General features: G+C 44.6%; 2 protein-coding genes across 2 annotated transcripts; both read left to right on the top strand.

Moving 5' to 3' along the window:
* The first annotated feature begins 320 nt into the window (after positions 1-320).
* Positions 321-2,070, top strand: LOC308129372 (single-strand selective monofunctional uracil DNA glycosylase-like). The gene is made up of 2 exons (XM_080495312.1): positions 321-592; positions 1,177-2,070. The coding sequence occupies exons 1-2, from the start codon at positions 332-334 to the stop codon at positions 1,705-1,707; spliced, it is 792 nt and encodes a 263-aa protein (XP_080351438.1). The 5' UTR covers positions 321-331; the 3' UTR covers positions 1,708-2,070.
* Positions 2,071-2,683: 613 nt separating this feature from the next.
* On the top strand, positions 2,684-11,309 carry LOC308129232 (uncharacterized protein). Its single transcript, XM_080495076.1, has 14 exons — positions 2,684-2,740; positions 3,415-3,567; positions 3,728-3,830; positions 4,219-4,430; positions 4,608-4,820; positions 4,913-5,061; positions 5,139-5,208; positions 5,664-5,918; positions 5,995-6,120; positions 6,420-6,515; positions 6,653-6,725; positions 6,817-6,935; positions 7,705-7,772; positions 8,567-11,309. Exons 2-14 carry the CDS (start codon positions 3,436-3,438, stop codon positions 8,592-8,594), a joined length of 1,644 nt encoding a protein of 547 aa, XP_080351202.1. The 5' UTR covers positions 2,684-2,740; positions 3,415-3,435; the 3' UTR covers positions 8,595-11,309.
* The last annotated feature ends 62 nt before the right edge of the window (positions 11,310-11,371 follow it).

The following is an 11,371-nucleotide window of genomic DNA, read 5'->3' as shown; positions in this document are numbered from 1 at the left end:
AGCAGACAGACAGACACTTCTCCGAGTGTGTGTAATGACTGTACCTTTAGCCGTAGATCTGTACAAATACATTATTTTGTGGTACCATGAGGTACATATATGTTGCAGTTGCATAGACGTTCCTCTAGAGGGCAGCAGCGGCTGTGAGCCGATTTAAAACCCAGGCAGGAAAACGCAGAGGAAGCGAGATGCGCTTCTGGTGTTTTTGTTGTTAAAGTCCATCTCAAAACAACGACATTCTGCCTGTTATCAACACGTTGATGTTCCACCTTTTGCGAGTTTTTTTTGTTTGTTTTTTAATGGAATCTGACAAACCGCAGTTGGTTTGACCATGTCGGAGACAGACGGAGGAGCAGAGAGTGGCGATGGCGGTGCAGACGGGACCCCCTCCTCCAGGTTCCTGCAGGCTGAGCTGGAGCTGAACGCTCACCTCCGGGGGCTCCGCTTCAGCCCGCCCGTCAGCTTCATCTACAACCCGCTGGAGTACGCCTGGGACACCCACCGCTGCTACGTGGACAAGTACTGCCAGCCCGGGAAGCGCTTCCTGTTTCTGGGGATGAATCCGGGTCCTTTCGGCATGGCCCAGACCGGGGTACACACACACACACACACACACACTTTATATGCACACATCCTCACACACTTTATACACACACTTCACACACACTTTATATGCACACATCCTCACACACTTTATACACACACACAGACACTTTATACACACACTTCACACACACACACTTCCACACACACACACACACAGATACTTTATATGCACACTTTATACACACACACACACTTTATATGCACACATCCTCACACACTTTATACACACACACAGACACTTTATACACACACTTCCACACACACACAGACACTTTATATACACACTTTATACACACACACACACTTTATATGCACACATCCGTACACATTTTATACACACACACACACATCCTCACACACTTTATACACACACACACACACACACACACACACACACACACACACACACACACACACACACACACACACACACACACTTTATACACACACTTCATACACACACTTTACACATGGCCTCTGAGAAAGAAAAGGACAATGTCAAAAGCTTCAAATGGTTAATTGCTGGTTTAAAACATCCATCCATCCATAATACTCCTCCTGTCTGCACAGGTGCCTTTCGGTGAGGTGAAGTCAGTTGTGGACTGGCTGAAGATCACAGGGGAGGTGGGCCATCCGGACAACGAGCACCCAAAGCGGCGGATCAGCGGCCTGGCGTGCACCCAGAGTGAAGTCAGCGGCGCACGTTTCTGGGGACTCTTCAGAAAACTCTGCGGCGAGCCCGAGCTCTTCTTCCGGCACTGCTTCGTGCACAACCTCTGCCCGTTGATCTTCATGAGTGCCACCGGGAAGAACCTGACGCCCCCCGAGCTGCCCGCGAGCGAGCGCGAGGCCTTACTGGCCCTGTGCGACATCGCCCTGTGCCAGGTGGTGGAGGCGCTGGGCGTCTCCATGGTGATCGGTGTGGGGAGGGTGGCGGAGCAGCGGGCGCGGCGAGCCCTGTCGGCCGCCGGCGTCAACGTGCGAGTGGAGGGCGTCATGCATCCGTCGCCCAGGAACCCCCTGGCCAACAAGGGTTGGGAGGAGGTGGCCAAGGCCAAGCTGGCGGAGCTCGGGGTTTTACCACTGCTGAGTCAGACGTGAACCGATGAAAGACAGACTCGGAGAGTCACTGCTTCATCTGGGCGTCTTCACACACACTGAGAACGCCTACTAAACACTCTTGTCAGACACTAATATCTTTCCGAAGGTTAATCGATTCTGCTACGTAAAAAAAAAGGTCTCTGCACTAATGTACAAGGTACATTTCAAGTTTATATCCAAACTTTAAGCTCAGGGTTTGTTTCAATATTCAGTTTGGTCTTTGCTTGTTTTTGTTTAGTAAGCTCAGTTATTAAGCTAAAAAACATCTGTCTGGTGGTTTCATGCCTATTAGTGCAATCTAAACTTTTCATTCCTGCTCTTTTATAAATGTATTCATGGTCTTTTTTTATATATATATACTTTTATGATTTTTAATATTTTATCTGTTTACACTGTGTTGCAGTTTTCTTGATTTTTCTCTGTGCTTCAAGGCTGGTGAATTTGAAAGAAGCTGTTTCAATAAACGATGAATATCTCGATATCAGGAATGACTTTCCTCTCAGCCCAACATGGTATAAATGTCTCTTTCTTCACTTTCCACTAGAAACATTTTCAAAAGGGGGAGAAAAAAAATTATCTCCATATTTACAATAATATATGATGGCTTATGTTGGACTGGCCTTGTTGAACAGTTTGATTGCGATTATATTCTATGATGTAAGGAACTCGGCCTCCCTGGCCGCTGCTCCTGCCACGTTGTTATGAAGAGACTTCTGAGGACAGCGTCTCCGCCTCCATGCTGGACCCCAATACTGAGAATTGCAGCAGAGACCCAACAGCTCAGGTCCTATAATTGTATCCTGTAACGGGAGATGGAGTCTCCGGCGCCGACCTGAGCAGCTGATGAGCTGAGCGAGTTCATAAAACTGCATCTCCCATGAGGCCTCCCACATCCCTGCTTTTCCTGGGAGGCTCCGCGGGGCTTCTGGCGAGGTTGTGAAACTCTTGCACCTGACAGGGTTGCTCATCACTTTGCCCAGTTCAACCTCCTGATAACAGACCAGAGGTCACATTTATTTCTCGGCTCAGTAAGGTAAGACTGACACAACCAAAATCTGAGAGCAGTTTAAGATTATGAAACCATTAAAAAAAAACAGCATTTCTTCAGAATTTGTAATCAGAAATCAATGACTATACAAAGAACTATTTACATGCATATTTTGATTGGACAGGGGGGAAAAAATGTAAATGTAAAGTATAATGACCACAGATGATGTAGAATGACTAATTATTTGCGATTTTTCTCTATACTTTACCATTTTCTTGTGCTTATATTGTATTGAACAATGTTCGGTTTGAGATTTTTGACAATGAAATGTTAAAAACAAGTGATTGTTTCATCTTTGCATCTCAGTGAAATGTAGTAACTGGATGTAAATTATTTAGGATCAATAATTCTGTAAAATGTGTTGTTCTGAATAATACTAATATAGACATGAAGTTCCTGCTTTATTCTTGAAGCAGACACAGTCTCAGATAATTCCTCCCGATAGTGTGTTTTTGTAGACTCTGGCTGATGTTCATTATTCAGTGCATACGACTTTCTTGTTGATAAACAAGCTTTCGAGCCATAGGCGACTGCTGTTATGACCACGCTGCATTTCTTGCACCGACCCTGCTGCTATCGCCTTTCATCAGCTGTCTCCGTCCAGACTTGAAACTGGAGCACGTTTCACTGGCTCCCACATATGTCTTCTTCTTAAACAGCGCAGCTTCCTATTACCCGTCATGGATAAACAGTCCACGGTGGTGTTTCGAAATGTGGGGCAACTGTACTTCCCCCAAACCAGGGTGGAGTGCCACTACAGTCTGAGCTCCGACCATCAGTGGAGCAGCGGTGACTGGATCGGGATTTTTGAGGTCCACCCTCCTCACCCCAGCATTCAAACACACCTCAATTGAAAAAACACACACAAAAAACTGACAACAACAATAGAATAAGGATTTTCACATGTGTGTGTGGGTTTGAGTCAAAATAAGTTCTGTGTATTTGATGTTTTAAAATGTGTTTGTGCCACAGATGGGCTGGTCTTCAGTCAAGCAGTACCACACATACACCTGGGCTCTTGTTCCTGACGGCCACACCGAAGGAACCAGCGTCGACTTCTCTGCACATTTCCAACGTGAGAACAACAAAAAAAAAATCTTCCATACACCTACTTTCATTACCAGATTAACGTTTATCCAAAGAGGGACGGGCGTGGAAGACAAAAGCCTGCTCCCCCAGCAGAGCCACAGCTGCCGTCAAACACAAAAATAAAAAAGGTCTAAAAAGTGCAGGAGAGGCAAAAGACCCCACAGGGTCTATTTAAAGCCTCCATCTAATACAAATTCCACAAAGCTGCTAAGAAATCAAAGTACAGAAAAAACAAAAAACAAACATAGAATCTACAAAGTAGAACTAGTGAGATCAATGTTGAGCATCTGCAACATCGAGACTAAAGGTTTCATTGATGTTATATGGTTGTCATTCACGGACCCATAATTAAACATCATGTTTGTTGGACCCAGCGTTCTACCTGCCTCACCCCAGTGCTGTGGAGTACCAGTTTGTCTATGTGGGTAAAGTGGGCGAGGTGCGTGCTCAGAGTCGCCCCTTCACCTTCTGCACTCCCAAACCCCTGGAGGAGCTGGAGACCCTGAGCGAGGAGCAGGACGGCGAGGACGGCGAGGACGGAGAGGAGGAGCTGCTCCTGGTCGTCCCCAGGGCTCAGCTGCTGCAGGTGGGAGGAAACCGAACGCCAACAAAACCCAGAGAAATCTCTGAACACTGAAATTATAGCGTCTGAGTGGAACTGCTACTGTGAATCCCCTTCGTCAGTAAAGTGTTAAAAAAACACAGTCGATTTTTAATGCAGTCCCACTCTTTGCTGTGCTCTTTCTCCCCGTTTTCTCTACAGACTCAACTGGAGGAGAGCTTGAGAAAACAAGAAGCTTTGCAAGAAGCTTTGACCGCTGCCAAAGGGGAGTCCCAAACCGAGAGAGAAAACCACGAAAGGGAAAAGACTGACTGGGGACGTGAAAGGGAAGCAATGAAAGAGGAGATCACGGAGCTGAGAGACAGCCTGAGGGACAGCTGCTGCATGCTGAAGAAGGTGGAGGGAAACCACAAGGTGTATATAATACTGCATATGTGCACAGCTCAGGCACCGTATGGGAAACACAAATTGAACCGGTTCCTTCTTTTTCCTGGAAACGTGAACAGGATGTCAAGTACAGTCAGGAAAGCCTGTCCGCTGAACTGAGTAGACTTCGGAGTGAAACGTCTGGGAGTCGGCAGCAAATCAAAGAGCTGGAGGCCAACATCAAGGTTCTCACTGAGCGGGAGACGGAGAGGAACAAGGAGCTGGAGAGGCAGGCTGTGAACATTCGCTTTGATTGATTCGATCGCTTGAGTGTGAAAGCTAAAGCGTCATTCTGCTCTCGTACAGGCTGAAAGACAGACTGAAGAAAACATTTAATCAGATGAAACATGATGAGGAGAAGAGGAAGTCTCTGCAGGTAACAGAGCTGCTGCTGCTGCTGATGATGACAATGATGATGATGATGGTTGGTAATGAAGAAACACATTTGAAACCTCAGAACAACATCAGCTCTTTGCTGAGTGAAACCCAGCTGGACTACATGGAATTTGATACAAGGTTCATTCGTTCCTCCTACATTCCTCCCAATACAGGTTTTATTGAAAGACCAACCTCTTTTTTTTGTTTTTAGTTTCATGTGTTTTTAAAAGCTTGCGACAGTACCAATCTGATCTCAGGCCGGAATCATCGTAGGGATTACTGTGGCCTTCACACCTTCTTGATGAAACATATCATTTTAAAACTATTATGTCAGCCATAACTAGTGAATTTGTTATTCAACTTATGTCTGGGTGACCCCCTGTATTGGGGCGTGGGAGTGACCGCCTGCATGTTTTACCCTTGCTGGACTCTCTGTGGCTATTTCCCCTTCAGGTGGAGAAGGAGGCCGCCCTGGCGGAGCTGCGGGGGATGCAGGACCGTCTGGAGGCCAGCGATCACATCGCCGACAGCCTGCGCCGGGAGCTGAAGGAGCTGGGCACCCGGCAGGGTCACGCCCACAACGAGCTGCACCAAGCCCGCATGCAAGTGGCCCAGCTCACCCTGCAGCTGTCCGAGGAGAACCTGTCCCTGAGGGAGGAGCGGGCCAACTGGGCCCTGGAGAGAGAGGCCTACAAACACGCGGCGGAGGTGAGATGGCCGCATAGAGCTCGCCGCCGACAACGGAAGTCAGTGCGTCTAAATCTGTTCCCGTGTTTGTGTGCAGGTTGATAAACACAAATTGCAGGAAGTGCTCTGTGAGGTGGAGAGGAAACAGGAGTGGCTCCAGGAGGAGAGGGTGGAGAGGGAGAAGCTGGAGGCAGAGCTCGCCAGAGAGAAGGATTACAATAAAGTAAGTCAAATTATTGGTACGCAAACACATTCAGCTCCAAATATAACTCCAGGCCTGCATCACGCATTGCTCAGCTGACATTTTGGGGAAACTGGAGAACTGTGCCAGAGTTCAGCGCAGGTTTTTTTTTTTTTTTTTTTTAATATATTACTCACACGCTGGCACAAATAGAAAAGCTTCCATGAACAGTGAGTAAACAATTCTTCACATCATCATGTGACGAACAGCAGCAAAACAAGATGAGCCTGAATGTTGTGGGTGTTTATCTGGCCTGAGCCTCGTGCTGCTGCCCCCTGCAGGTGCTGCAGAGTGAGGCCAAGAGGGAACTGCACGAGCTGAAGGCCAGTGTGAAGAAGGGCCAAACAGAAAAAGAGGAGGAATCTGTGGACAAGCAGGCACGTAGTCTCCTGCAGTAGCAGCTCATCTTTGCTCATTTTGCACCGCGGCGATCGGAAAGCTAAAGTCATTCTGACAGAGTTATTCCTCTTGTCTCTTTTAAACACCTGTGGACTCGTGTTGGGGGCGCCCGCAGGATCTGGTGGACTACATCTGCCAGCTGGAGAAGAGGTTGGGGATTATGTCGGAGACTCAGTCAAACACTGCCTGTAAGTCAATGAGTCTCCTCGTCTCATCTGCTACTGCTGCTGTTTCCCTGTGATGACCAGCAAAGTGAAGCGTCAATGTCCATTTACCCAGCCGCTGCCTCCCACTCCGAGAAGACGCAGGATGCCTCCTCATCTACCACCAGATCAGTCTGCTCACGGCCCGAGACACACAGCCGGAGCCACGGCGACACGGCAGGGTCTGACACTCAGGTATCAGTTCAGCCGTAAACCAAACGGCGACCATGTTCTCCTGCAGCGAGTCCACATCAGCGTGTCAATATTTGACCGGTTTCCAATAAAGTCCTGCAGCTCGGCCAGCTTCGGAGGGTTTGGCCCCGGCTCCATTGTTCAACCTCTGGGCTTCAGAGCTGCTTCATTTAAAAACAGGACAAAGTGGCTCGGTGAGCTGTAAGACAAACCTTGAGACCTCAGAAAGCAAGTTTAAATGGAGACTTTTAAACTTGCAAAATCCACTCCCAGTGGTTTCAACAAGTTTCCTGTGAAGTTAAAAAAAACAAAACAAAAAAAAACAGTGCTGTATAAATACCCAACAACTAATCTTTAAAATTGAAAATGTTTCATATTTTCTCAGACATCAAGGCACTTGACAAAGGGATTCACATTCAAAGGCAATTTTTGGTTTTCTGAGACCAGGGGAACCTCGAGAAAACATGCAAACTCCACAGAGAAAGGCACAGACTCAAACCTACGACATTCTTGCTTTAAGGCGAATGTGCTAACCACTCCACCACCATGCAGCCCAAAAACAACTACCATCATTTATTCCATTCAAATTTCTTTGCACATGCTGATGAAGCTGCACGTTGCCGCCGGTATTTCGTCAGATACTTGATAGATATTTGTGACTCAGGCCACGTAGGGACACACACAGTGTGTCGCACAGGTCTGTGGTTACCAAACAAATACTTCTGGGTGTATTCTGAAGGTTTACACGTGCTTTGTTTGGGTGTTACATCAGGGCGAGCTGAGGCAGGACTATGAAAGAAAGGAGCTGATCCTTCCACAACTGGTCAACCCTGTCCTCAGGTGAAGTCCGGTCCCCCCCCCCGGTCACACCTCACACACCTCACACACCTCACACACCCTGCTCTCTGGCTCACCGTACCTACAATGCTCTGTGAAGACTTTGTTTCTGTTCACACTGTGCTGTTAGTTCACTCTAATGTCCTGTCGGGACCTGCAGAGAGCAGCAGAGACTTAAAATACATCAGTCAAGCGAAAATAACATCAAAATTAGAGCAAACGTCTGAGAGTAGTGTAGTTTAGTAGTTTACTTCGTTTAAAGTAAAGGTTTAGGAATGATTTCAAAAAAACAAATGTGTTTATTTCTTTAAATTCTAATTTTCTTTTTACTCAGAGGCCGACGACTGTACAATTCATCCATGACTGGTCAAATGAAATGAAAGCATGATAAAAGTTTTCAATACAAAGGTGCAAATATTTTACTTTTTATAGTTACAAGAGGTTCAAAATCAGCAAAAAGTGTAAAATATTCTTGAACAAAATTTTAATGTGTTGAAAAATCATAATAAAAAAAACAAGGTCAGTTAACACACTGTCCCACCTTTAATGAAAACTGTATAAAAAACAAGTTCTCTGTTTGTGGCATTGTGCAGCCTTCATCACGTAAACTCACCCTCACATCATGGCTCTATTGCTGATGCTCAGCTCGGGTCATTACTACATGCAATCTTGGAGAAAAAAAATTGCTTTAAGTCATTTGACATTTTGACACTGAGTCATTCTGTACGTTTGAATTACCTGCTCTACCTGCTCTGAATCTACAAAAAACCTACCCAAGTCTCCGTTTCTGTCTCCAGTGAGCTGGCTGATTCCCCCATGTGGTGACCCACGGAGGACTGGCTGCAGTTTACCTGACGACTACTACATAAACAAGCGGTTGTCTGTCAATAGACAACCTGAAGCACTTTTGATTGTTGTTTTCTGTTTGCAGGAGATGCTCCTCAGTGGTCACGTCGGTAGCGTAGGGCTTTCACTTTGCCAGAACTTGAAGTGTTTGTGTGGCTCGTAGTTTCACCAATATGTAATGTTAGGAAGTAGTTTGTGGTCACCTTCATACTTGAGACAGTCCTGAGATGATTAGTAAATGAGTGCGGAGGTTATGGTAATAGGATTTATACGTTGTACGATATGAAATGTGATGTTGTGCTTTTCTTTGGTGCTGCATAGGATTTTGAGTGTCCAGTCTGATGTGTGGGTGTATATCTCACTCAGGTTGTTTTCTATAAACATGACAGGAAATCAAGGCTTCTTCAATACAAAAACTGTAAAACAAAACAAAAAATGTAATGGACTGAATTTTGCCTGCACACTGAAGAAAACGTTTTCTCTCCTGGATTTATTTTGATTTCATTTCACGCCTTCTTGTGTAAAGTTTCATGAAAGACATTAAAAAGACAACAAATGAGACACGGATGTTTGAGAACAAAAAGCGCCTTTATCAAAATACAAGAAACAACAAATAAGCAAATAATAAGTAACACAAAAGCATAAAAGTATTGACTTCTCATTAAAAAAAAAGGTAAAAACAAGATTTCAACCCAGTCTTTGTAGTTCTGCGTAAGAGCTATGAGAGCTATGTTTAAGGCTGAAACATCACTCATGAAGAGCCTGAGTCCCTGAACACAAAGACAAGACACCTGCAAATACAGAGATTGTGTTTATAAAAAGTAGGAAATACATTAAAATTCAACAATAACAAATGTAGCAGAGGAAAAAAAAAAATGAATCCAGCTTCAAAGGTAATTTAAGTTCATTTAAAATGTCCCGTCATCACAAGACTCAAAGTTGATCAATTTCACAACAGTAACTAATTTATTTCCAAATATGTCATATTGTATTTCTTTGGTCTTTTTTTATTTTTCATATTTGTCACGTTTCAGAGAGTTGAGGCCTCGTCGGCCTCATTCATGGCTTTATTATTGCACCAGCTCAACTTCAGGAAACAATTCAGTTTGAGAAGTAGATGAATGAAAACAAAATGAAGGAGAGATATTATTGTTACATGGTGTAAAAAAAACAAAAAAAACCATCATTAAATACTTGTATGCAGAACGATATACAAAATATTTTTGGGGAGTGACAGAGTGTGTTTAAATCCCAACAGAAGAATAAAAGTCTCTCCTCAGTGTTTGTCACACTGTGTCTGCGTCTTTTTGTGTCCTATGGCTTTAAACAAAATCTCCTTTAACACGTAAATGACTGAACCAGCTGATGTATTACTGCAGGTATCATGTTGGATCCGATTTCTGCTCAACACAAGTCTTTTTTTTTTCTTCTCACAATCGCTTCATTCATTCCAACCCCCCATTTCAACAAACTACATTAAGAACAATAAAGATTCATGTAATGATGGAGAAACGTTTCCTCTGCAGCTGTTATGGGGTTCAAAAAGAGACACACCGTCTTTCAATACATAAACAATGACAGATTTATACACCTTGCATTAAGAACTATGAAGAACAAATAAGTATCTATTAAAACAAAATCCATGTCATTAAATACAGCACACATAAACACACATAAAGGGAAGCTATTGTCCTGTGCTTTAGCAGACATCTCAGCTGATACTAAGTGTTTGACGCTGGTTGAAATAAACGCGGCTTTATGAATAATGTGACGTTTGGTCAGCCTGCATCAATGAGCCGTCAGCAGCAACTCCGGCTGAGTGATTCCTCCTCCATCAACATGACGACTAAGCATTTGACCGACGGCGGTAATGACGCCGACGTCTCTTCATTGCCACTCAGTGTTTTGGTTCACGCTCTCCACACACACACACACAAGCACGCGCACACACACACCTGAGGTTTTAATGACGTAAACTGCTGCTGAAGGCTTTATCTGATTGGATGATTCTTTGCTCTTCAAAACATTGAGATTGTTATGGCTTACCTGTACCTGGTTTGCTGTACCATGTGGGCGTGTGCAGCCTAGTATTACAATTGCAATCATTCCTACTTCAAGATGCAAGAACAACTTTCAATGGGGGGGGGGGGTTCCATGGTGGCAGAAAATACTGTAAATGGACAAAAACAACCTGAGATTGTGTGATGACATCAAATCTACCCTGCAGATTCATGACTATTTGTTTTCATTGCTGTAAATGCGATGTTGTCAAAGAGGTGGAGATCTGTGGCTGCATTTGTTTTGTGTCTAACCTATCCCCCCCCCACCCCCCCAACACCTAAGCTACAATTACAGCTCTGATTCTCTTTTGCAGAGATTTTCTTCACGCCATGTGCTCATCACACTGTGAGTTTGAGTCCTGCTCATGACTCTCTCTCTCTCTCTCTCTCTCTCTCTCTCTCTCTCTCTCTCTTCCTCTCTCTCTCTCCTTCTTTTTTCTATTGCTGTCCATGTGTCCTATGTGTGAGAGAGAGAGACACATACAATTAAAGCTTAAAACACACACACACACACACACACACACGCACACACACACGCACACACACACGCACACGCACACACACGCGCACTTTTTCAAATATGAGCTGGACTGAGTGAGAAATATACAAAAAAAAAAAAAAAAAGCAACACAAAGTCCAATGAACACACAAAAAAGACAGAATAGAAACTTGTACATGCTTAAAGAAACCATACAA

This window comes from Blennius ocellaris (genome assembly GCF_963422515.1).
Source record: "Blennius ocellaris genome assembly, chromosome: 4".
Taxonomy (NCBI): Eukaryota; Metazoa; Chordata; class Actinopteri; order Blenniiformes; family Blenniidae; genus Blennius; species Blennius ocellaris.
The sequence above is the reverse complement of the archived record's forward strand: the minus strand, read 5'-3'. Positions and strand labels throughout refer to the sequence as shown.